Here is a 27,617-nt window from a genome sequence, read left to right on the forward strand (position 1 = left end):
GAGGTACAAAGTGCCGTTGTATTCAAAGAAATTTTCCTTGAGAGCCAGGGCACAGCATTCCATCACCACGTTTCGTGGTGTTTGGTACTCCCAGTCATCTGTGAAGAGGACATCTTCAATTATCGCCAGTGTTTCATTGTGAGGCAAGCTTGTATACAGGCTCTCCACATCGCAGCTAATTAATAGCTGTGTGTCAGGGTCAAATGACACCTCCTCGAGCAGATTAAGCACATCTTTCGTGTCTCTGAGGTATGTAGATGTGCTTTGTACCATTGGGCGCAGGAATGCGTCTGCAAACCTGGAGACTGGTTCGAGGACCGACCCGATCCCCGATACAATCGGTCTACCCGGTGGATTCACAAGGTCCTTGTGGATCTTGGGTAGGATGTACAGGTAGGGGGTCTTTGGGTTTTTTTGACACAGAAATTCCCCTTCTTTTATGGTAATCCAGTCGTGGGACAGTGCCTCCTCGACCATTGTCTTAATCTTGATTGAAATTCTCTCAGTTGGATCTGATGAGAGTATTTCGTAGTTTCTTTTGTCCTGTAACAGCCTGGTACACTCCTTGTCATATTGATCTATACTCATCAATACTGTGGCACCCCCCTTGTCTGCTGGTTTTATGACCAATTGTTTGTTGTTACTTAGGTCCCGGAGCGCCCTTCGTTCTTCATTTGAAACATTTTGGAAAACGCGTTTCTGCGTTGGGTCGAGGGCTTCCAGGTCTTTCATGACAGCTGAGACCTGGAAGCCCTCGACCCAACGCAGAAACGCGTTTTCCAAAACCAGCAGACAAGGGGGGTGCCACAGTATTGATGAGTATAGATCAATATGACAAGGAGTGTACCAGGCTGTTACAGGACAAAAGAAACTACGAAATACTCTCATCAGATCCAACTGAGAGAATTTCAATCAAGATTAAGACAATGGTCGAGGAGGCACTGTCCCACGACTGGATTACCATAAAAGAAGGGGAATTTCTGTGTCAAAAAAACCCAAAGACCCCCTACCTGTACATCCTACCCAAGATCCACAAGGACCTTGTGAATCCACCGGGTAGACCGATTGTATCGGGGATCGGGTCGGTCCTCGAACCAGTCTCCAGGTTTGCAGACGCATTCCTGCGCCCAATGGTACAAAGCACATCTACATACCTCAGAGACACGAAAGATGTGCTTAATCTGCTCGAGGAGGTGTCATTTGACCCTGACACACAGCTATTAATTAGCTGCGATGTGGAGAGCCTGTATACAAGCTTGCCTCACAATGAAACACTGGCGATAATTGAAGATGTCCTCTTCACAGATGACTGGGAGTACCAAACACCACGAAACGTGGTGATGGAATGCTGTGCCCTGGCTCTCAAGGAAATTTTTTTTGAATACAACGGCACTTTGTACCTCCAAAAGCACGGGACCAGCATGGGAAGCACATTTGCTCCAAGCATAGCTGGTCTCTATGTTCACCACCTGGAGGCCACAAAGATATTAAACATCATCAACCCATTCAGGCCCAAGATCTTAACCTGGAAGAGGTATATCGACGACATCCTTATCATCTGGGATGGCGATGATAAGAGTGCCCAACAGTTCCTGACATGGCTCAACTATCAGGATGAATTCCTCAAATTCACCAGCGTCACAACAAAAACCAATCTGGTATACCTGGATCTGAACATCTTCCCCAAAAATGGCAGATTGATGACAACAACCCATTTTAAGAGTACTTCCAAGAACTGTCTCTTGATGTACCAGAGCTTTCACCCGAGACACTTGAGGGATAATCTCCCCTACGGCCAGTTCCTGCGACTCCGCAGGAACTGTACGGAAGTTGAGAATTTCAAAACCCAATCAGATGAGCTAAAAGAAAAATTGAAAATGAGGAACTATCCACCTAAGATCATTGACCAAGCCTACAAGAGAGCAAGGAACAATTGCAGAGAAAGCCTCTTGGAGGATAAAGTCAAGAAAGTGGAAAAGCAGAGACCCATATGTGTGACCACGTACAACACCAACTCTGATCAGGTGAGCAAAATAATTAACAAGAACTGGAGGATTCTCAATAGTGGGGACTTAGAAATTCCAAAGCCAATGTTCTCGCACAAAAGATCACAAAGTGTCAGGGACATTTTGGTTCATACCAGACCAAAGGCCAACAGGGTGAACAATACTGGCAACCCTAACTTTGTACAAGGGCATTACCCCTGCGGCGGATGCAAGGTATGCTGTCTGACCAGGAAAAGCAAAAAATTGACTTTCAACAACGGGACAACATGGGAACAAAGAACATTCAGCAACTGCAATAGTTCCAACGTTGTATACCTCATCACATGTCCCTGCAAACTCGAATATATTGGCATGACGAGCAGGGCAGTGAAGTTAAGAATAGGTGAACACAAAAGCACTATCAAGTGCAAAAAGTCGAGTACCAAATTAACAAACCACTTCCTGGAAAGTGGTCATAAACCTGAAGACATACTGTGGACTGTAATCGAACAGATCGACAACGAAAGGCATCTCCTTGAAAAAGAACAGAGATGGGTTTTTCGTGTCCAGTCCAATAAAAATGGGTTGAACGATGAAATTCCATGGGGTCAGTTATAGAACCCCCGTACCCCGCAAGACCCCCATTCCCTGAGGCACCACCCCTAACTGTGGCCAAACAATAACAGAGGCCCCCTATAAGTTATCAACCTTAATGGCATGTAGAACCCCCCCCCCCCCTTTACAACACAGCACCAACAGTGCACGACTACTGTGCCTAACCTTAACGCAGGGGTCCAGTCTCTACCCACAAAGACATATATGTCCTTCTAAACCAACCTATAACCCTACATCTTTGTCCAACTCAGGGCATCGACCAGCGTATAGATTCCTAGCTGAATTCTAATAACCTTTTCTAGCAATTGCTATATCAATCTAGGTCCACCACTACTGACCTGGTTATTACAGTATGGCTTTCGCACCAATTAGCTGTAGCATAATCTCCTCTGTCATTACTTGTGAATAGCGATCTATTTATTAAGAGTTACATGGTGCAAGCTATATTTGAGTACCAACAGTATAGTATAATCTTCGCTGTGACAAACTGTGAAAAACGATCTATTTTTCAATTATATCTACAGTGTGCAGGCAACACATCAGGGCCAATAGACACAGAAGATAGACTTCCGCTTTTTCACCCTCCCGCGTTCCATTACGGGCGGCCATTTTGGGTTAGCGCGCTAGTGTTTGGACACACCCTTCACCAGCGCGCAGGGAAGCTTAAATGATTCACCGCTTCCAACACGCGAGCATTCAGCAGAGCGGCAAGACTGGTAGAAGTAAGATTTAGGGACTATGCGGACAAAGTAAGTTACGGACCTTTACCCCAGGTCTCAAAACAAGTGGGTCTTGAGACATTTTTCCACTACTCGCACAGTTTGCACAAATATGCTAAGGGCGTGGCTCTCTTTCTTGCAGAGCGCCGCGGTGATTTCCTACCGATTGTCAGCTCATGGGGCACAACGCATTTGCCACAACAGTATGTATGGTTACTTTTCCATTGCAGGGGTGCGTCCCATTTTGTGGGGATTTTAATGATTCAGTGACCTTAGCCTTAAAACTAGCACGAGAGAACGGGTTCCTCATTTTAATCCTGTGAAATGTCGTTGTATGTATTGAGTCGCGATGGTGTGTGCATGTGGAGATAGATTCAGCCCTAATTACTAAGGGCATGTATACGTTTGGGTATTTACCCGGACAGGCAGGGGATGGCAGATTGAACCATCACTCTGTCCATAAAGTCTTGCATTAGGGCTTTAGGCAATGGGCTATTAGAATTTGAAAAGATGAATTGTGGCGCAGACAACTATGAAAGCGCAGTGACAAACCGCAGTTTCAACCATGAATATCTGTGTGTTCTTTGTCCACTGTTCGGCACCATTCACGGACAGCCAGGGGATGGCAGACTGAACCATCACTCTGTCCATAAAGTCTAAAAGCTATTCTTTGTGTAATGGGTGAATGAAATTGACGAGTGAAATTGTGGCGCAAACAACAATGAAAGCGCAAAATTCACAGCTATAAATGTAAATATCTGTGTCTCCCTTTTTTCCCTTTTCTTTACAGAGACCACATTTGGGTCACTATTTTTGATAAAAATTTTTGCTTCCCGAGGGCCAGCTCATGCCCTGTAGCATAAACTTACAGTGGAATTTTACTGTGAGTTTTTAGGAAGACAGGCTGATAATACTTAGCAACTGAGCTCATTTTTGTAGGGACCAGTAGAAGGTCCTGATGAGTAGGCAGTAGGGGACTGCCTACGAAACATGTAGACCAGGTTGTAGCGATCGGCTCAACCCCAAAACCCCCTTCTTAACGTCCCCAGCTAGAGAAGCTAATAAATTATTTTTTTCTACTAGCCAGAGGATTTTTAATTTTTTGTACTCACATACATTGTTAGGTCCCTACACTTTCACTGACACCCTGCACCATCACATAGTCCTGTCACCACTTCAGTGCTCCCGCGTAGTCGGTCAGGTCGTAGCACGCCCCGCCCCGTAGAGGGACGGGAAGACCCCAATGATGAAGCATGACACTACTGGATTTTTTTAGTGTGTGAGGGGTATTTTAAAAAGCACATAACGCTCTCATCTTTATCACCCTAAGAGAGAGACTTTCACCATATTTTCATCACTGTAAAACTATCAATAAAATACTTGTCCACACATTGATAGAATCTCTTTGTTTATGTACATCGTTTTGGAGGGTGATTCTATCAACTCCTCTACACTTCCTTTTTTGTTTTGGAGAGGGAATGGTAGCCAATGAAGATTATGACTAAGGTCAGATTCACACATGAACATAATTAATGAAAGACTGGAGACAAACCACTGACTTATCCTTGTCTCCCCATCTAGGCCCAGAGTACGAGTTCCACTTTACAGGTGGGGTGAAAACTCTGCACACTAAATTATCATTACAGTGTTGTGTAATACACCGCAAGTACTGTGCAATTATGAGTTGAACCGCTCAGAATGGAGACACAGAATTACTGTGGGGTATTTTGCAGAGTAGTCCCGTTACCGAGGCGGTTTAACTTGTTATGAGCAGGTGGCAAATGTGTGCAGTGGCTTCTGTGTGGGCAGAGAGTGGAGTGAGGGGATAAGAAAGGCACAGAACAGAAGTGGTAGGAAAAGAAGAATGTGGATCATCTGAACCAGATACTCTTTGAGTGAGAATGAGAATACTGACCTGATGAGGCCTCACACAGCTGGAGTTCAGGTTGGGATACCGTGTTCCTGGGTCTATTGTGTACTGGTCAAAATTCTTGTTGATGTTTTCTGGAGTAGTCTGAGGCAGCAACCGATACAGGCTTTCTCTGAGATTGAGAAATGAAGGCATAGATGATTAAAACACATTGGTAAAGACTGCATTGATTACTTTTACACATATGCACGCACCCCTATTAATAGAATGATGGTTCTCTTTGATGACCTAGTACATGAGCTGGATCACTCTGCACCAATAACTACATGTTATGCATATAAGAAGCCAGTCTTCTCTATGAATGACTGACCAAGTGCAAGTCACCAGATATGCCACATATGGTGGGTATCTGCATGAGATTTACTTTTACTACCAATGTGAAATATGCAATTTTTAACAATACAATTTAATGTGGCTTGTGTAGATGCACAACGGGAAAGAAGGAATAGAGTGAAACATGCCTATTTATTTCAGAGTCCAACCCTCAGTCCTACTGTCCACTAAACATTTTAATGTTTTTAATCAAATTGCATTTTCGGGCAATTTATCAAGAACTCTTCTTCTTTTAAACTTTGACTTTAGTTGATGTTTTCGGATGTAGACAAAGCACACCAAGAAACACCATCACTTTGGAAGATATTTTCAAAACTACCTAAGTAAAGGAATTGCATGGGAAAGGTAATGCATGCAACTACAATGCACAAAGTCAATATGTGAAGTACAAAGTACCTAATCCCATGCTGCCTTTTTAATTAATCTGTGATTTAACTGATACATTACCTAACATGTTGGTGTAGCAACCATTACCCAGAGGCAATAACAGAATTACATACTTCGTCGGCTTCAGAGATTCAGAGTGAATGCAGCAGACTCCACCCAAAATAATTCCAATTACCTCCTTCAAGTCATGTATGGTAGCCTGCCGCAAGATTCCTCTCGGATTAAAACTACATGTACCCTGACAGTTCTAAATTTGGTTGACTAAGTGGTCAGGCCTATTGATGGCACTTTTCTCACCATATACTGAAGCCTGAATTGTGTGACAGAATTACCCAATTAGCACATTCTCCAAGATCATTTCTTTAAGTGCCCAGAAGGAAGAATGTGTTCAATGAACCACTTAATTTAGGATGCTCTCAGAAGAGGGATTTGGTGGCCTAAAGTAATTTACTGCTGACTGGAACAGGGATGCTCTAGCCACTGGAACCATACACTGTTGACAAATGTAGAGGACACACATACTTCCAATGGGCATTGCCAGGGTTCCCAACGAGTTCTCCAAACTCAGACTTCCCACTAAAACTTGATAGTCAGGGTTTGGCAAGGGAGAGATGACAAGGGGCTACCCAGGATTCCCCTACTTCCCATACAATATACACAGCCCAGGAGCAGCTGGCAACATAAGCCATGTGAAGCTCAGAGTATAGTTAATAGGGAGGTTTGCATTTACTAGATGCCAGAAGGGCATTCTTTAAATGTGATAACCATGGGAGCTTGACTTTTGCCTTCAATGGGTTCCTAATCAGTTATTTCTTTAAGTGTGGAAAAGATGCATGTGATTTAAAAAAAGGTAAAAATGACATTGGATTTGAATGAGTGTGAGAGTGTGTGTGTATGCTTTCGGGGAATGTGTGGTACTGTGCTAAAATAGGTAAAAATGACATTGGAATTGAATGTGTGTGCAAGTGTGTTTGTATGCTTGCGGGGAATGTGTGATACGCTACATGTGGGCATCATCATCAAACACTTTAGGGCTGGTCTGTATGCTTAGGAAGGTTTTATAATCGTTGCCTCTTCGGCAACATGAAGTCAAGGGTTAAAAGCCTATCATTATCGGGCTGAAGCCCTCTCTTGAATGTCCACTTGGGAGAGGGGTTTAGGCTCTAACTGAAAATGTTCACTTTAGAGCTGTGTAGTAGAAATACCCAGACTGATTATGTTTTGTACTGTTCAAGATCGGGTTTAACAATTACCTTTCCTTCAGGGTCACACACAAGATGAATAGCTTAAAGAAAGAGTGTGTAAAAGGTATCATTTTGCAGGTAACAATTTCGCATGGAAGTAAGTTCACAAGTTTGCAAGGTTGGTCGCCTTCACAATTCTTCGTCTAAAAATTCCCATTAAAACGTTTTGTCTGCAGAGGAATGACCTGTAATCCCTTATTTTGCGAGAAAAAAAATCTAATGGTAACAGTGGGGTTTTGCAGGATTAGGTTTCACAGTATTTTGTTTTTATGTTTTGTGTCTTAGTGAATTTCAAGAAACTTGTGGTTAGTGAAAACCTTCGAAGAATTGCTGAGGAAATCATTATTATGAAAGAGCATGTATTTCTTTATGGCAGACGAGCGTATGCAACAATCTATCAAAAGCAAAAGTTCCTCAAATAAAAAAAGAAAGAATATATGGGGCCTTTAATGGCAATAAGATGCATTACAATGGTGTTGGGGCTGCACATGCTACAATGGCTTCATCCCCGAGTAGAAAGTTATTTTTGTAGCAACAAGTTCATGGGCCACAAATGAAGACGAAATTGTATTTTTATATGAAACACTTGGTTTCATTTCTTTATTTCACTAAACGTCCGCAGATGTGGATATTATTCTTAAAACATATTTGGTGGCCCTACGAAAATAAAAGTACTGTGCTCCCTTCTATAGGAAATCTGCAAACGAATATCAAAAAAACAAGCAAAACAGCTACAGATATTTTGTCTTTCTTTACACTGCTTAGTCGAAAGAATCTTCTTCCCAGTTAACTAACAATGCTAAACGTGTAAATAACATTTTTTAATAACTAGTCATATACATAAAATAGCTTACATTAGTTCCCCTGAACAGAAGCGCGGATAAAAAACAAACTATTATTCTTATTAAAAAGAGTTACCTTTCGGCTAGCAGCTCCAGGGGTGGTGCTCCTTGGGCCAAGCCCCTCACCATCCACGCCGTGTCGAAAACTGCTAGAAATCCTCTTGCACAACCTGTGCCCATCGGCCAGAAGGGCTAGGAAACAGTTACAGGTGAGGAGTTTCATCATCAACAAAACTAACACATGATGCAGCCATTAATTTGTTTAGTCTTCCAGACCTTGCCTGTATTAAATAAAAAAGGTGCCAGCTGAAGAAAGCATTATTTTTATTGGCTGACAATCGTGATTTCTATTGGTTCGCGGCAACGCCTGTCTGAAGAAAGGTTAAATTGGAAGGCGGGCCAAACTCGGGCACCCTGCCATATTGGTGGTCACGCCGGGCCGCCGTACACAGGGGAGGGCAGGGAGCGCAACGCACAGTAGTGACGTGGCACCCTGCCTCCCCTGTTAACCACACCTGATTGGGTACCGAGGGCATGAACCGGAAGCACTTTCAAGTACTTCTGGTTCACGCAATGGTGCAACGTCAGGCAAGCCGGTTTCGGCTTGCCTGGCGACAAAGGTTTTAAAGGCTGGGGAGCAAAGCAAACAGTCTCTGTTCACCGCTCCCAAGCCGCCGGACACACAAGGACAGGGCCTCAGGCTGAGGCCCCAATGAAGCTTTGTTTACCCACCCACCATCCCTTAAGGCAGACGTCATGGTTTTGTAAATATGTTTTCAGTTTACAGAAGGAGTAATGTAAATTAATATGCATAATGTTATGTTGTTTTTCGTAATGTTGATAGTAAAAGTGTTGCGTTTTTCCTAATTGAGCAGTTTTATTTCAGGATAACTAACTCTGTCGTACTTTTATGCATTTTTCCTTGGTCAGGAGGTAAGGTCACGATTGGTGAGCATAGTTTTCTATCCTTAGTGGGCAGCACCATTGTAAAATGGGAACGTCCGATGGGGGAGACAGAGGGTCTCTCATGGAACTCCAGGGGCTGTTACAGCCGGTAGGTTGGAGGGGTGAGGGGGGAAGGGAAGTCTCGCTTCCAGTAGGCTGTTTGGCCAATCCTCAAACGCGCATGCGCTCAAGGGCGCAAGGAGGCATAATTGCCGTGCCCCCTTTTATGGAATTTAAGGTTGAGAGGGTTTGGGGGGCCCGGGGGAGGTATCCACCCTGTAAGCTGGGCCTCTTATGCAAGGTCACACTGGTAAGGAGGTGTGGACCTAGCTGGATCAGAATCTTGGAACGCCAGTCATTGACTTCGCCGTAGGCTCTAACAGGGATACACAGAAAGGTAATATATTCATCACTTAGATTATGATAGGATTGGCTCTGTATTAGAAACATGTTAAGGTTAGCCAATTGACACCATGTACCTATCAATGTCTTGGACTTTCTGCGTATTGTACATAATGTAAATAAGTGATTAATTAATGTGTTTAGAAATGTATGTAATAAAATACGGACGGGGTACTACAACCCCTATTCCAACAGTTGTGATGTTTGCATTATTTTGCCTTGGGGGAAAGTGAGGGGTGAGAGCCTCCAAGGGAGTTGGGGAGGGTCCCTCATTCCACCAAGGGTATATGTCCTAGGGAAGGGAGGGGGTATTAGGCAAGTACCAGACCATATAAAGTATTTCCTCTCAGACTGAGTCAGAGGGAAAAGCTGAGCCCTCTTATGGGTCATACCCATCAATGGCAGCAGGGTGGGATGCGATACTAACAGACCTTCGCAGCGCATGGCAGGCAAGTCAGGAAACACAAAACACCCCTTAGGAGATGAATGAGACGTACGGTCACACGTATAGCACACAATAAAAATCAGCGCCCCCGCAGCTGGCATTAAATTATAGTGAGAATGCAGAAGTAAGGCATGTTTCTTACAGGAAAGTACGCGTACATCAGCCCTGGACAATCGCACCAATCAGGTTGATATTTAAGTAACTTGGTACAAAATCCCCTGCCTCAGTTTTAAAACTCACAATTCATTAAAGTGAACACATCCAATGGACAGATATTTTCCCAATCACTCTACTGACGTCACATCTACGCAAACTTAGTCAAACTCTGGTTTGCGATGGAAGGAAACCTTAAAACCAAATGGAAATATATCCAGGGATTACTGAAAGCGCTGCAATGCCATGCTCACTGGAGGCGGTGCACTATATCAATTAGACAATTAAAAAACAGTATATATATGTATACATACCTCGAGTAAACTATCACCGACAAGAGCAACCAGCAGGGGATGGCCGTGCCGCTCCCGGATGAGTGCTGCGTTTTCAGAAGCCAACATAGAGGTGAAGTCAAACATCGCCACGTCAGGTTGTCCATAGTGGTTAATGGCATAGTCCAGTGTAGGCAACTGGTAATTGGTGGCGAAGTCCGCCGCTTCTCTGGCATAAGACAGGAGGTTCTCCTGGTTCACGTTTTCCGCACTGAGGAGCATCTCCGTGTCTATGTAATCCTGTGAAGGCATGGAGGATTTAAGGTTACAGAAAGCCAGAACCACGCTCACTTATGATGCACTAACTGGTAAATGCATTTTCAGTTTATCAGCATTATTAACACTTTGGCACCGATGTGTCACAAGTATGGATCCACGTTGTCGACATCTTCAGGAGGTCACCATGTGGTTGATTCCCCGTGTTGGTTACACGTGTCTTCGTACGTGGATACACTGACTCTGCTAATTGTGCATTCTTACTCTTTGCACCTTTGGGGGGAAGTGGAGGGGGTCTTCTCTTATACGTATGCCCGTGTTTCACACTGCAAAAATCCCAAAGGAACATAGAAAGGGACTTTTCTAAGGTCTAATTATGTTGTGCATAGGTTGTTATGAGCAGATGCCTTTTTGTGAACACTTCGAATTTGACTATCAAACAGTTAATAGACAATGCCTATTTTTGGACTCTTTATGTCAGACTAGAGGCCCTGGGAAAGGACAGGCTCCCAGTGAAGCCTTTTCATCAAAGTCCTTCTCTTGGTGAGACCGACGTGGTTCACGGAGTGCGCTTCCTACTTGTCAGAAGGCACAGGAAATGTTGGTGCTATTATCAACCCGCACGTAGAACTTCCACATGGATGTGAGTTTGGAACCATTGCGGAAAATAATTGTGAAATAACAACAAAGTGCCATATGTGGCCTTCTCAGATAGGGAATTGTGTCTGGCCTGACATCCACCTAATGTCGCTCCGGCATGGCTATGATGAGGGCCAGGCAACCAGACCTCCCTTTCAAGTAGACAGGGCCGTCCATGCCAACATGTGGGTACAGGTTGGCAAATCGTCATTTAGCCTACTAAGGTCAAAATGTATGTCTCCATCCTGAATAAGATCACTCTTAACCTCACTGCTTAATAGACAGAGCCATTCAAAGAGCTCCTTTTCTCTGCTCAACGTTCTGTCTAAGACAGAAGAAAAAGAGAGCTGGTTCTACTCGCTGGTGTTCCTATTCAATTGTACTGTGGATGCAGTATTTTAAAAACGTTGTCCTCTATATATTGTTCAATTAGCGAGATGTATGTGCATGCAATAAATGTCAGTGGATTCTTCAGGGAAATATAATAACAAATGTATAGTGTGTATATTTTAAACACATATTTTGTTCGGTTTGTCCAAATAAATAGCAAGCTTAGTATCCCAAACTACATAGGTAGAGCAAACAAAGAAGAATGCAAAAAGCAAATATATGTGCATAATAAGGGTAAAGATACATTGTTTGTATGTGCTATGGACCAGGGCAATATTACCCTACTCAACTCCAACACTTAGGAGGGTGGGTAAAGGAACAAACAATTGCAAAGTGACTCACAGTAGCTACCAGAAGCTGAGATGAATTTAGGAATTCCATCCATCACTTTTCCATGTACCTCGGTGTGATGAGCTAAGAGTGAAGTATAGCAGACAGTTGTTGCCGGTGCAGGTAAGGGCCGTATGCGGGGCATGGGATGGGGGGGGGTGAAGTGGACTGACGACGCGGGAAAATAAAATTACAAGAAAAGAAAAACACTTACCTTGCGATCGCTGCATTGCCTCCGCGATGCAGCGCGCAAAAGTTAAGTGGTTTTCTTTTTTCACATTTTATTTTCCAATGTTGTCATCAATCGACTTTACCCCCTTATCTCCTGCCCCACCGCTCTTACCTGCTCCGGCCGCGACTGATACCAGATGTGCATCTCATGTTCACTGTGCCATAGGACTCAAGCTGAACCCCATCATAAAGGCCATAAGAGGCCGGAACCAGTCTGGTTTTACTTGTTTCCCATTCAGAGGGGCTCTGGCATGGCTGGCTGTGTTTTGGACTGTTCCTACTGCAGCACGCCCAAGACTAATTTGCATATGGTTGATTCCTGCCTGAATCGGTTTGTTGTCGAAAAGAACAATGGATTGGTGCGTGGCCCAGTGAAGTTACCAGTGGAGGACATTCATTCAAGCTTTCTCCCCATCACTTTTTTTCTTTCTTTATTGGCGTAGAAAGCATAGGTCCCTAGAGCACAGGTGCACATGTTCACCAGGTGTGGCTTTTACCCAAGGAATGTGCGATGCCTGTGTAGGCCTCTTACTGCAAGTGTCAGGACAGGTGTTTGAGCCACAGAACTTACCTTCATGTGACTGCCTGTGAGTGGCCTCCAGGCTGTAGAGGTGGCCTGGAGGTTCCACCTCATGGGAGCCTCCATACCGACCCTCAATGAGGATGCGTATACACAGCTACACTGACAAGCTTTGCACATTTGGCCTCTTTTGAGGCAGAAACTCGGGCAGTTTGTTAATGAAGTCTCAGAATGGTAGAACATAAGCTGGTATCTTCAGTGTATATATTCTAAGTTAATTGAAGTTCTAAGGTACCCAAGTGCAATAATGCTGGATTGAAAATTAAAAAAAATAGTTGGCAGGCGAAGGAGTTTTTCCATTTCTGCACACTTTCCAGACAATTCACATTAATGTACTACGGGGCTAGCTTATTAATTTCATTACACAGAAGTCAGAAGCACTACTTACAAAGATAATGACTCCTTTGTCCAAAAGGCTCTGCTTTTTTGCTGTCATTACAAAGTAGTGCGTGCTATCTTTGTAGTAAACGATATTCTCCAAGTCAATCCCTAAAAAAAAACAAATACAAAGATGGAATAAGAGTTCCATTAAATGTAAACACTGGTACATGCCTTTAACTATACATTTAGTTCAAGGTAATACATTCCACATAGAAATACAACCATATTATCATGTTAAGATACTATAAACCTCAGCATTCTATTTTAGGGTTCATTCAGATGTGCTGGGACTGGGATGATATATAGTAATAGATTGGGACAAACCCGTCTCTTCCTTGAGGTCTTGGAAGAATTTTTGGTTGAAGATGAAAGCCACACCACTGATTTCCTCCACTTTAGCTTCCGCCGTTGTATTTCTGTTGATGAAGTTTGCTGTTATTGCAATCGCCAGTTTCCCTCGAAACTCTTTTCGTCTGAATCCTTAGAAAAAAAAATATTTAGGTAAGGGAAGGAAACTTCATGACAATGAACTGGAAACAATTAAATAACCAGCAAAACGAATATTTCTATCATAATCTCTTTAACCTGTGTCTTTATTTGACGAACTGTGAAATAATTGCAACCACTGCCCGATGTTTACCCATTGTAGAAGTCCAATATGTACATATAGTCACTCAGTGGAATTATGGTTGAGAATTAAAACAGAAAAAAATACTAACATTGGCAATTATGGGTAGGACTGCAATCCATAGCTAGCACAACAGAAATACGAGACATAACTCAAACACCAAACGCAATGTTCATGACCTCACCTATGATGTAAAAGATCACAAATACAATTACATACGTCATAAATAATCCTAGACATGAGATTAGATATCATATTACCATTAATACTGTGAAGGAAATAACTATGTAGTACTTTTCAAAAGTTTTAGTATGTACTGCTAATTTGTGTGCGAAAGTCATCTGTTGTGGCGATCATGGCTGTCTCAGTGCTTTGGTTGGCTCTGAAACTTGATTGAGACGGGTCTAGCAGGTTGTTTCCCTCCAGGTATTCGGTGAGTTGGAGGTTGTTGGCCTTCTCCAGGACTTCGGCGGGAGACGGAAGTATGGATGGTAGTTCTGGATCTCGCTGGAGTCTGCCAATGGTTTCTTGAGGAGTGGTCTAACCTCCACGTGTTTCCATGCCTCAGGAAAGGTGGCTGTGGTTATAGAGGTATGGAGCACAGTTGTGAGCTGGTGACTGATCTCATCTCTTCCGAGTTTAAAGAGTTAATGGGCCAGACTTTAAAAAACAGGCCCTGTAGTAGATTTATTAGTGTATAAAGCCACCTAGCCATCTTAAGAAAGAAAAGAATGACTACCATTTGGCATATATTTAGTACAATACTATCTGAAGGGGAAAAAATATTTCTTATTTGATGAGCTCAGCAGAAGACAAAGATCTCCAGGACCAAACAGTAATTTATTAACTTGCACATAATATTTAATTCGTGTCTCATTTAGTATGTGGACTCACAAATTGTTGCATTTTTTCAGTTTAATTTTGATGTGAAAAAAGAGGATGCAACTGGTCAACTTTCTGCTCAGTTTAAATTGTTCTACAGAAGAGGCTTACAGCAAGTAATAAAATATTTAATATTTACATATGCATGTGACATTCCTATTGGCCATCCTAGACTTTGCATTTCCAACATAACCCTACGGAATTTCAGAAGGTTTTGGCACTCTCTGTGGAGCGTTTGTGAGTCATGGAGTTCAACTAGCTCAAAAGAAGAGCCGGGCTGTACAATAAAATAGTAGCCACAATGGCCTGATTAATTATTGTTATTCTTCATTCTTCTGTGTTCAGGTCTTCCATATTCTGAGCCTTGAGTCAGTATCACAAGTACAATGACTAGCGAGATCAATGAAGTGGGAATGACCCCATTGCCGGTCAATAAGCTCCATTATTCTGCGGCTAGATCTTCATCGGAGTCCTTAGTACGATGCTTCAATGACTGGGACCAGAAAGACTGATGGAGTGGTAACATGCATGGGCACGTTCCGTGAAGACCACCTTCAGCTCATAGTATACATCACTAAAGCTATTCAGAAGATGCAACAGCAATTAAAAACACTGCTCATCTAGAGCCTGCACCTAAAATATCTATGGCAGAGATCCGCTTTTATCTTACCTTCCAACGTGTTTCGTCGACCATCTGCACCAACTATAACATCAAATTCATATTCTGACAGAGGGTGATCCACTGGTAAGAACTCAGCACGCCACCCTATTTCTATAGAAATAAACAAACATGTATTTAGCAATCATAGCAAAACAAAGAATACCACATATATTTACGGCTAAGTCAATAGCAGAATGTCATACTATCAAAACTGTATCTGCCGCATAAAAAGATGGCTGACCAGCACACTACTGCAGTGTCCACTGACATTATATTTTACCGAATAAAGCAGGTGCTCTAACTCATATTCCTTCTTCTTCGGCCATATCTCAAACTGCAACTTTTCTAGGCTTCTCAGGGCTCCAACATTGCTTCAAACCTCTCTGTAGCTCATCCAATACTGGTTGTGGGCATATCCCATGTGGGCCCATAATTGCCATAACGATCCTCCTGCAGAATAGAGATACATCAGACAGCACTGACATAAGGCACATGTGTGCTGAGCCAAAGGTAGTGAGTTGGAAGGCCAAAAGCACTCTTCCGCAAGGATAGCAACGGGGAGTGAGACCTAACTGTGATGGTACTGCCAGGCCCTCGGTCTTCTGTTGTCCACCAAAAGAATGAAAGAGGACTCCTGCTCTAATACCACACTACGTAACCACTACCTTATGCATAAGTAAGCTCCAACACTTGTGTGGCTTTAGAAAATACTTAATGGTTGTTAATATTTACACAATTATTTTGAGGATTTGAGAATAAACAACACTAAACAGACAAGATATTACTCTAAAAGCGTGAACATCACACAGCCACACTTGAATTACTATTTACAAAGAGGGCGTGGTGATCTCCCTGATCATAAAATTAATGCGAGTTAATCAGTGGCGGCTCCACCATTGAGGTGGAGGAGCGTCACCCCACTGCTCTCCAAAAATAAAATGACAATGAAACTATTTTATTATCATTTTATTTTTCTTCGCTGTCACTGAGCCGAGTCTTGGAGGTGGGTTGTGGTAAATAAATAAATAATACCCTATTTTTGACTAGACATATATCATAACAGATAGCTCAATAAATAAGAGTCAAGATTCGAGGTAGTAGGAGTTTTGCAGGTTTAATACAGCATAAGGACAGGAACAGGACAACCTGCATAGGAATAGGATGACAGGGCCCAGCAGCTGCTGGGGCTGGATCTGGGATGAGCGCGCTGACTTTCAATAACAATACATGAGCATATATACATAACGCAAACACATAGCATTACATTGCAGTGGGCGTAGCAGTGGGTGGAGCAGAAGGTGTGACGCGTAGCAGTCGCGAAAGATAAGGGCGAAAGTAGGTGTAACTGGGCGTATACATAGACATGTGGTGCAGACGTAACAGGATATGTCATGAATGGGGCGGAAACCATGGAGGGGGCTACCTAAGGAGCCGGGACCTCTAACCTGATGGTGCGCGCAAACTAGCAATGACGTATTACTAGGAGAAGCTGGGGGCTATGAACTCTGTGCTAGGAGCAGAGACTGAAGTCTGGAGAGTCGGAGCGACATGTACCTAAACCCTATCTAGTATCTGATGTTTAGGGAACATGTTGATATGAACTAGAAGTCAAGAGGGGAAAGGCTAACTTGATTCTGAGACTGGACCATGCATTATTCTACATGTAGTGCGTGATGAAGAATATGAAATGACCATTAAATGCAGTATTTCTCTAACGTGGAGACATGAAGGCTAGACAATGACGGAAACTATTGATGCGATTCAGTAGTTTAGGAATGCAGAGAAGGAGGACTGAACTGATAACTGGACTCATAACATACTCTTGGCAGACTCAGAGGCAGAGCCAGGCTGCACCGGGCACTGAGAGGCAGGAAGTAAGTGAAAGGTCGAGGATACAGGTGGGGGCTGTATCCCTCCTCAGCGAGGCTTCAGGAGACAGGAGCTGAATCTGGTGTCCGGGCCCTTTTGAGGCCTAGAAACGGGGACTTTATAATGGAATAACGTGCACACTGAGAAACGTGGCAACGTGGCTTTACATAGGCCTGATATTCGTAGTATTCACGAGGACTGGAAACTAGCATACTAGAGGGGGACACAACTGTAATTGCGTCATTAATCAGACATGGGGAATGCATATGCATATTTAATCATGCACACATAACATATGATGGATGACACGTAGGGACACAGAACATGGCAAAATTTACTTTTCCACATTCCCTCCTTGTCACTACGTTTCCATCAGGAAACATCAATATTCATGATACCATCTATCATTTCATACAGTATCATTTGCTCATCTTGAATCCTGGAACGGGATTTAGAACGGGGCTTGGGACTAGGAATACAAGAGGTAGCACAAATGCCGCAAATCGCAGGGCCACATTGTATACAGAGGCAGCAGCTGAATATGATCGCTACTGCAATACCTAGAAAGGACAATATTTTCCATCCCCATGCGGAAAATATATTCCTGAACCAACCGGACCATGTCCAGGTGCCTGGATCTTGGTGTATCAGATGGGCAATTTTATGGAGTCTGGTTATAGCCGAATAAACAGACGGCGCGTTATTTGGAATGAAAATGCAGCAACTAGATCCGATGACTCTACAGGCCCCGCCCCTATCGGCCAGTATGACGTCAAGGACGAGACGATTCTGTAAAACGACAAATCTCATAGCAGATTGCTCTTCAGTTAAGTTACCTAGAGCAGAGGCAGTCTCATTTACTACAGCTTCGAGGGTTCTGGTTAACCTACGGATTAACTTACTAATCTGGACAGGTCCTATAAAGAAGAAGAAACCTTTATTGAAATCTGTATACTGTTCTAGAGCAGTTTTAGTATAATCGACAATTGGGGACTCCCTTCTATGTCTAACGTGTACTAGATGTGTATTTCTATGATAATCAGGTGGGGCTAGGAAAACTGGTGGCAGTAGGAAGGCAATGTAACAGGTTCCCTCCCAATCGAGGGGCAGACGAACATATGCGGTTTGACCACAAATAAAATATGAATGACGTGAAGCTTTGAAAATAGATTTCCCACTGTCACTATACTTGACAATAGTAGTACAATCACTATGTCCTACATGTACGGAACCATTATTTCGGACACATAATTCGCCTTTGACTGGTAGTACTGAAATAGCAGGTAAGTCTGGAGTAGTATCAGACTGAACATTCAGGACCATAAAATTCGACGAATAATTACCTAAATTATACACTTCATTTTCTAGATCTAAACCTGTTCGGTGAGGGAGACCTTGCTTGTCTGGGAAACATGTACTGTTAAGAAAAGACATATCTGTTGAGGATGACGTTAACGTGGACCATGCTCCACACGAACCATTATGTGAGAATGGATAAGGAAAAAGTGGCAGAACTCCCTTCGGGGTCTGGAAAGGGGGGAGTCGACCACACACCCAACAATTAGTGGCATTGCTGGTCTGGTGTGAGTAATGTAACATACGGATAAATGAGTTATTTCGCATAGCGAGGCGGTAGGACAGTTCATGAGGGGGCAGATCACTAAACGTGTGCTCTGCTGTAGCATTAGCAGACTTATTTACACGAAGAACTGGGAGATACAGGAAAAATGCATAACTGGTGCAGGAAATCATAATGCTGAGAAATAATATGAAACATAGAAAAACGATACATCGGATTGAGTTTTGACTAACTCTCTCACTATGGGGGTCTATTTTATACATGTCAGAAACAGTCTAACCGTTTCACCTAGGGGAGGACTTAGACAATCAAACTGGCTGACTTAATTTACTAGACCGTAGTTTCTGTTTATACTCCTGCTGTGGAGTTTTCTCTAACAGGGGAGGGGTTGTAGCAATGTCATTTGCGGGACAGTCCTTGAGAACAATGCCTTGGCAATCCTTTGAATCCTGGGATATGTTCTTTAAGGCGGGTTTCAGTCCATTAAAAAGTTTAATATGGGAAAGGTGTACCCAGCCTTTGCGTCCTTCCAACTTCACGGCTGTACGGGTAGTGAGGAGGACCTGTCGGGGCTCTTTCCATCGAGGCTCCAGCGGACTTGATCTGTCAAAGTTCCTCACCATCACCATGGATCCTGGAACGATTTCATGCGGTGCCACCTCGGTATTGTCTGGAAATGCGGCAGCAACCTGTGAACGACATGAGTTGAGGGCAGACATCAAGGAAGCTAGGTAATCTGTCAGCATATTACTTGAAACATCGGTAATACTTCGGGGTCTAGGAGTACCCCACATGTTAGGGGGGCGGCCGAAAACGACCTCATACGGGGACAGACCTGATCTGGAATGTGCGACCATGCGCATATAAAATAAAGCGACTGGCAGAGCTACTAGCCAGTCCACACCTTTTTCTTTACACACTTTTGCAATACGGATTTTCAGAGTCTGGTTATGTCTCTCAACGAGACCGGCTGCTTCAGGATGGCGTACACAATGGAACTTCCACTGGTACCCTAGCAAAAGGGAAACATGCTTCATGAGTTCGGATGAGAATGGCTGGCCGTTGTCAGAATATACGACTCTAGGGAGTCCATAACGGGGGAAGAACTCACAAACCAACTGCTTGGCAGTGGTCGCGGCTGTGTAATCTGGGACTGGATATGCTTCTGTCCACCTGGACAAAGCGCATACAACTACAAGGACATACTTGAAACCTCGACATCGCTCCATCTGAATATAATCCATCTGGAGGACTTCAAAAGGGTGGTCAGGGGGCTGGAAACCACCTTGTTCCACCGGGACACTTTTACCTGGATTAAACTGACAACATATCATACAGGTACGGACTTTCTGCTTGGCTGCAGCTCGTAAATGCTTGTTGAACCAAATGTTCTGGATACTGTCTAGCATAGCTTTTTCTCCTAAATGTGCTGGACTATGTGCGGTATTAATAATGACTTGAACCATAGAGTCGGGGAGAAACCATGTGGCTCTACCCTTCGTTAACCATCCTTGATCTGTCTGGACCCCTCCTTGTTCGGACCATTTCTTAATTTCATCGGGAGTAGCATGTAACTGGATATCTATGACATTTTGAGTAGGGTCCTTAACTGTCATGCATGTAGTCGGATCTGGAGTATGTGTCATGTTAACTGGAATGTCTGGAGTCTGTGCTGTAAGCTTGGCTGTGCGATCTGCTAGATCGTTACCCTGGGAAATAATGTCAGTGACCTTCGTATGTGCTTTGCACTTCATGATAGCGATAGATGTCGGTAAGTGTATGGCATCTAACAGAGCTTGAATAAGGAGACCATGCTGAATCTTGGTTCCATGAGAGGTCATGAAACCTCTCTCCTGCCAGAGCACTCCGAAGTCGTGTACAACTCCAAATGCGTAACGTGAATCTGTGTAAACATTAACTTTCAGGTTCTTGGCGTGTATGCAGGCTTGTGTCAGAGCAACTAGCTCTGCTGCTTGAGCGGACAGAGTGTCAATACGGTGTGTCTCAATAACTTCGGTGTCAGTAGTCACTGCATACGCGGCTACTAGTTCTCCTGTACTAGTTCTCATACATGAACCATCCACATAAAGTGTCAGGTCGGGATCTGGTAACGGAGTATCTGTCAGATCTTGCCTTGGTTTTGTCGTAATGTTAACTACTTCCACACAATCATGTGTGGCAGAATTTGAATTAGCTGATGGTAACAATGTAGCAGGATTTAAAACGTTGCAGCGTCTGATTTCTATGTGTGGCTGGAACAGTGTCAATTCATAACCTGTTAAACGTGCAATTGTCAAGTGTTGAGTTTGTGTTCGGTTTAAAAGAACTTCCACGGAGTGTGGGACTTGTACTGTCAAGGTATGTCCTAAAACTATGGAATCACTTTGTCTGATAGCTAGTGCTGTGGCTGCAACTGACTTGAGGCACGCAGGCAGCGCCTGGGCGACTGGATCTAATGTGCTCGAAAAATAAGCACAGGGCTTGTTTTGTCCTGCTTGATCTTGTGTGAGAACAGATAATGCTGTACCTTCGCGTTCTGTGACGAAAAGTGTAAAAGGCTTACTGTAGTTCGGTGTGGCTAGAACTGGAGCTTGGCATAAAGCTTTCTTTAACTCGTTGAAACTAAGTGTATGTTCAGATGTCCAAGGGAGAACAGTCGATGCGGCTGCCTCCTGTGTCGTTAACTGTATCAGTGGCTTGGCTAGAAATGCATACTGAGGAATCCATTGTCTACAATAAGAAGTAAGGCCGATAAAGGCACGTACCTCCTTCTGGGTCTTGGGCTGAGGAAGACTCGCTATTAACTGGATACGGTCTGGTGTCAACTGCCTACCCCTCTTGGACAGTAAGTGTCCTAAGTATACCACTTGCTGGACACAGAATTGAAGCTTCGAAGGGGACACCTTGTGCCCCATCTCGGCCAGGAAATACAGAACCGTTAGTGACGCTCGCTCGCAATCACGTTCAGAACGGGCTGTGATCAGTAGATCATCGACATACTGGAGCAGGGCAGTGTCAGTTGGCATGTGAATGTTGTCTAGTTGTCTCTTGAGTGCTTGACTGTAAATACTAGGACTTTCTGTGAAACCTTGAGGAGCGTGTGTGAACATATAGCTCCTTCCATTTAAACAAAATCCGAAAAGAAACTGGCTGTCTGGATGAATAGGAACACTAAAAAATGCATTCTTGAGGTCGATTACTGTAAAGAACATGGCTTCGGAATCAATGGCTGTCAATAGGGAAGAGATGTCTGGGACAACTGGGTACTGCGGAATAATACATTTATTAAGTTCTCGTAGGTCAATCACTAATCGATATACTGGGGGTGCATTTGGATCAGTACGTTTCATGACTGGAATGATCGGAGAATTACATACGTTGGAGTCAGTTTCTACAACCACTCCTTGAGCCATGAGCTCGTCAATAATTTTGGATAAGGCTGCTACAGCCTCGGGTGGCAATCTGTACTGTCTGATTCGTGGTAACACTACACCTGGTTTGAGAGTCACACGATAGGGTGTGATTTGCATATAACCTACATCAGTTGGACCTTGCGCCCATAAGTGCTGCGGAACATTAGACAGTCTTGGATCAAAATCTCGTAATACATAGTGACCCTTAAAGTCACGTAGGAACAGACGTATTCCCTCTGGGGAACAACATATAACTGCACCTAGCTCTTTCAGTGTTTTAATGCCTAATAGATTTTCTGGACATGATTTAGTAAGTAACAGATCAGTAGTGCGGGACAATGGACCTACTTCTAGAGTAACTGGCTTTGAAATCTCATTTACGATAGGTTTTCCTGAAAATCCAAGGGAAACATTTCTTGAGCCTGAGAGCGGAGCCCCTGGAACTTCGGTATGACTAATTGTGGTCCTACTTGCCCCTGTATCAATCAAAAACTTTCTGTCTTTCCCTAATACTTGACTGTGAACATAGGGACCTTCTTGATCTACAGGTATCTCGATGAGAGGCAAGCCTACCTCCCTCTTTAGGCTGTTTCATGAATACTGCTGGTACTCTGGATACTCAGACTGTGCATACTGGTACATCTGCGATGTAACGTGCTGTGTTGCAGCGATAGGCTGCGGTACTGTAACTGTCTGTTGTGCATTCTGTGGCTGAGGAGTCTGTGAAACTTGCTCTTGTCTAGGCGGACGTGGTCTTTCTTTAGTCTTACCAGTAGCTATGTTGTGTTTCAGAACTGCACACTCATTTATAAAATGACCTGGCTGTTTACAATAATTGCAATTCCCTTTAACGGGAGCTGCAGGATGACTGACTTGATTCGGACCCCTCTTCTGACTGTCTTGAGGAACAGATTGTGCAACTAGTACTTTCATTTTCGTGTCTTTCATACGTTTTCTCTCGTGTTCTTGCTCTTCCCTGATTCTATTCTGGTGGTACTGGAGCATCTGGAGCATTTGGGACGGAGTATTAGCTTGCCAGGTACTTTCGACTTTCAAAACTCGATTTTTAATTTGTGGGCTTGAATTCTCGACTAATTTAGTAACAAAAAGGTGAGGGTATGACTCACTACTTGTCTTGAGGCCACTATTGATGCTAAAGCATTTTTCAAACCTAGAATAAAAATCACTAATATCTTCCTCTTGTTTCTGTTTACAGGCTGAGATTGCATCCCAGTCTTCTTTTCTAGTTGTCAATAATCTGGGTAAAACTTGTATTAATAATTCTGGTAATTCTTTACATTTATCCCCAAGACCAGTACCTGGTACACGTGACTTATCTTCAGCTTCTAGAACTGCCCAATCTATCTTTTTCTCTCCCACCTCCCATTCTTTTTCCTTTAGCTTTTCATACACCCCTGCGGGCAACAGGACCTTTAACATTTTAATGATATCTGGGTAAGTGTATTCTCCCATACGGAGCATGTCTTTTAATTCTCTATGGAACCCTGCTGGATCTTTGTCATGACAGGGAATTAATTTCTTCATCTCGAGGAGTTCCATCTTTGTTATTGGAGTGTATACAAACACTCGTTGCATTTCACCGTCCTCTGTCTTAACTGGATGCACTTCTCGTAACGGGTTCTGTCTTTCCATGTAAAATGGTTTACTTTCTGGGGGTGAAACATGAACAAAATGCGGATTCAGAAACGTTCTATATTTGTGGCGCTGCTCTAGAATGACACTAATTAAGTCGGTACCTAGACCTCTCCATCTATACTGGAGTAACTCGTTCAGGATATCGTGTAACGGACCTGGATCGGAATGCTGACCCTTATACAATGTAATGAGGTGCTGGATCATATACATACCCACCAGTCGCTGCTCGGCTGGGGGCAATTTCAGAAACATTTGTGCCACTATTTCGTCTGGAAAAGTGGTAGAATCAGTAATCCATCGGACTGCTGATCGGGCTAGTTCCTGTTCATGCATGGTACTTAACTCACTGTAACCGATTCGTGATTTTAGAATGTGATCGGTAGCTTGGAACACTTGTTCTAGGGAACCTTGTTCTGGTGCTGAATGATGGAAAATTGACTTGTGTTCTAGGCGTAAATGGCGATCTGGAAATCTAGATTTTCCTACATACGCTATTCTGGCGGGATTCTCGTCCTCTACCTCTTCAGTATCAGAGTTACTTTCTTTCTCGCTTACTTGTGCTGCTTTACGTTGTTCGTGTATCTTTATTATTTCTCTACGGATTTTCTTGTACATACTCTCCATGGCATTAATGGTATTGTGCTTACCCTCGGCTATATTATCACTCCACTTTGTCAGGATTTTCATTTCGGCCTGATCTTTAGACGGGTAATCTTGTTCTCTTATTAGACAGTTAATTAAAAACTTTAATATCATACGCTGGATCTCAGCTTTCCTTTGAGACATGGCATCACTAATACTTTCTGGATCATCCCCTGTACGGATGAAACGATATATTCTGTCTAGATCTTCTTTCATATTGGGTAGGGTGACTAGATACTCGGTCACCCTCCTTACGCGTACTGAATATAAAACCATATTATTCTCGCCGGGGACTGGGTCATAGGCACATTCGCCAAGGGCTTGCCTGATTTCTGCAACAGACTTATTACTCTTGGGAGTACGCTGTGATGCTTGAGCATGTAATTCGAGTGCTGATAAACGCTTGCGTGGCGGCGGGGTTTGAGGAGGACCTCCTCCTGCGGCCCCTAGACTAGAATCGTCGACTGATATTCTTCGTGGCGGAGGGGGAAATTGAAATGCTGGCTGGACCGGGGGTACCGTAGCAGGTACTGCATGGGGTGCCCCGGTGTCTGGAGGAGCAGGATGTGCCTGATTTACAGGGACTGGCGGAGCGCGAACAGGATCTGCATATTCAGGGACTGTGTCGTCCAGATAGGACGAAATAAAAATATCAGCTGCGGTCGGTTTGTGACGTAGCTTGGTCGGAACTAGTGGTGGCGGGAAATTACTGGATGCCTCCGGGGTCGCTTTTGGCAAGCCCTCGGCAAGAAGAGGATACATACCCTTAATAAGGGCATTCCTCTGTCTGTCTCTCTGTTCAGTTTTGACTTGTTCACCTATCTCGATTAATTCTTTTTCTTGGGCTCGCTCTAATGATTCTCTACTTAATTCTGACTTTCTGATTTCTTTTTCAGTTCTTTTATGAGCTTCTTTACGCCATAACTCGATGGCATCTTTCTGTGACTGTCTGGCTTTCTTTTTCCATAATGCTTCTTCTACTCGTATGATGCATTCGGCATCCCATGTACCCGATACGGGCCATCTATACTTTTCTTCTAACTGTTTGGTATACTCTACCCATAAATCTAGATACAATATGGCACTTATGCCATGTTTCTGATACATAAAGTGACCTGGACTGTCCCTGGGCGGGACGGGAACTGCTGCTTCCAGCAGACCCTTTCTAGTTTTTAACTGACGTAACTTGGAAAATATGGGCATGACTGAACTGTAATCTAGACACAATACAATACACAATGAACACGATACTTATTCCCCATTCATACCACGACATTAAAATACATGAAAAACATTTAAAATAATCAGTTCGAACAGAATACTACCTGGAAATACTGAGAACAGAACACATAAATTTTCTCGAGAACAGAAACTGACTAGAACAGAAACTAGATGCACTGCTGAAACAGTACGAAACTTACTGGTCTCATAAAGAGACACGTCAGGACCCGCATCCACCGAAGTGGACACTTCGTTTGTGGGACTGTGTACCACCAACCCACAGACCAGAGTCAATTAAATTGACCCTGTCTAGATACCACCCCAGTAACGGTACTCACCGGGCAGCAAGAACGGAAAGCCTCAGACTGGACTGGACTGCTACGACGACGGACGACGAACTTCGGACTTCAGTTACGGGTGGACCTCCGGATACCTCGGACCTTGGACTCTTGGCTTGGGCTCTGGTCGGGATTCGCCGCGTTCCTCCACCGTCTCGTCTGGATGCTGGACCGCCTCCTCCGTCTCCTCCGTGGGCCTGAGGGATACTTGAGCAGAAATATCTGCCACTGCGCAGAAGAGTTCCGTCACGACTGCAGAGTGTCAGGGGGTCGGCGTGGCTTCACCGACGCGTGGGGAAAGGGCAAGTCCCTGTTCGGGCGCCATTATGTGGTAAATAAATAAATAATACCCTATTTTTGACTAGACATATATCATAACAGATAGCTCAATAAATAAGAGTCAAGATTCGAGGTAGTAGGAGTTTTGCAGGTTTAATACAGCATAAGGACAGGAACAGGACAACCTGCATAGGAATAGGATGACAGGGCCCAGCAGCTGCTGGGGCTGGATCTGGGATGAGCGCGCTGACTTTCAATAACAATACATGAGCATATATACATAACGCAAACACATAGCATTACATTGCAGTGGGCGTAGCAGTGGGTGGAGCAGAAGGTGTGACGCGTAGCAGTCGCGAAAGATAAGGGCGAAAGTAGGTGTAACTGGGCGTATACATAGACATGTGGTGCAGACGTAACAGGATATGTCATGAATGGGGCGGAAACCATGGAGGGGGCTACCTAAGGAGCCGGGACCTCTAACCTGATGGTGCGCGCAAACTAGCAATGACGTATTACTAGGAGAAGCTGGGGGCTATGAACTCTGTGCTAGGAGCAGAGACTGAAGTCTGGAGAGTCGGAGCGACATGTACCTAAACCCTATCTAGTATCTGATGTTTAGGGAACATGTTGATATGAACTAGAAGTCAAGAGGGGAAAGGCTAACTTGATTCTGAGACTGGACCATGCATTATTCTACATGTAGTGCGTGATGAAGAATATGAAATGACCATTAAATGCAGTATTTCTCTAACGTGGAGACATGAAGGCTAGACAATGACGGAAACTATTGATGCGATTCAGTAGTTTAGGAATGCAGAGAAGGAGGACTGAACTGATAACTGGACTCATAACATACTCTTGGCAGACTCAGAGGCAGAGCCAGGCTGCACCGGGCACTGAGAGGCAGGAAGTAAGTGAAAGGTCGAGGATACAGGTGGGGGCTGTATCCCTCCTCAGCGAGGCTTCAGGAGACAGGAGCTGAATCTGGTGTCCGGGCCCTTTTGAGGCCTAGAAACGGGGACTTTATAATGGAATAACGTGCACACTGAGAAACGTGGCAACGTGGCTTTACATAGGCCTGATATTCGTAGTATTCACGAGGACTGGAAACTAGCATACTAGAGGGGGACACAACTGTAATTGCGTCATTAATCAGACATGGGGAATGCATATGCATATTTAATCATGCACACATAACATATGATGGATGACACGTAGGGACACAGAACATGGCAAAATTTACTTTTCCACAGGGTCCATACTGATAGTCAGCAACAGAGAGGAGGAGTGGTGAGCAATAAGTGCACATGCCAGTTTGACCGGTCATCTTATGACGGCCAAACCGGC

At 43.8% G+C, this 27,617-nt stretch overlaps 1 protein-coding gene across 6 annotated transcripts in view; it reads right to left on the reverse strand.

The window, feature by feature from the left end:
* MICAL2 (microtubule associated monooxygenase, calponin and LIM domain containing 2) overlaps positions 1-27,617 on the reverse strand; it is a 1,053,240-nt gene that overhangs the window by 711,518 nt on the left and 314,105 nt on the right. For all 6 annotated transcript variants that reach the window (XM_078680924.1, XM_078680923.1, XM_078680928.1 and 3 more), the window contains exons 5-10: positions 15,280-15,381; positions 13,424-13,579; positions 13,107-13,207; positions 10,315-10,572; positions 8,132-8,247; positions 5,235-5,361 (exon numbers count right to left, since the gene is read on the reverse strand). In XM_078680924.1, the coding sequence (XP_078537050.1) occupies positions 5,235-5,361; positions 8,132-8,247; positions 10,315-10,572; positions 13,107-13,207; positions 13,424-13,579; positions 15,280-15,381 (860 nt within the window). The remainder of the gene's footprint in view (positions 1-5,234; positions 5,362-8,131; positions 8,248-10,314; positions 10,573-13,106; positions 13,208-13,423; positions 13,580-15,279; positions 15,382-27,617) is intronic.

This window comes from Lissotriton helveticus, chromosome 3_1, assembly GCF_964261635.1.
Source record: "Lissotriton helveticus chromosome 3_1, aLisHel1.1, whole genome shotgun sequence".
NCBI classification, from domain to species: Eukaryota; Metazoa; Chordata; class Amphibia; order Caudata; family Salamandridae; genus Lissotriton; species Lissotriton helveticus.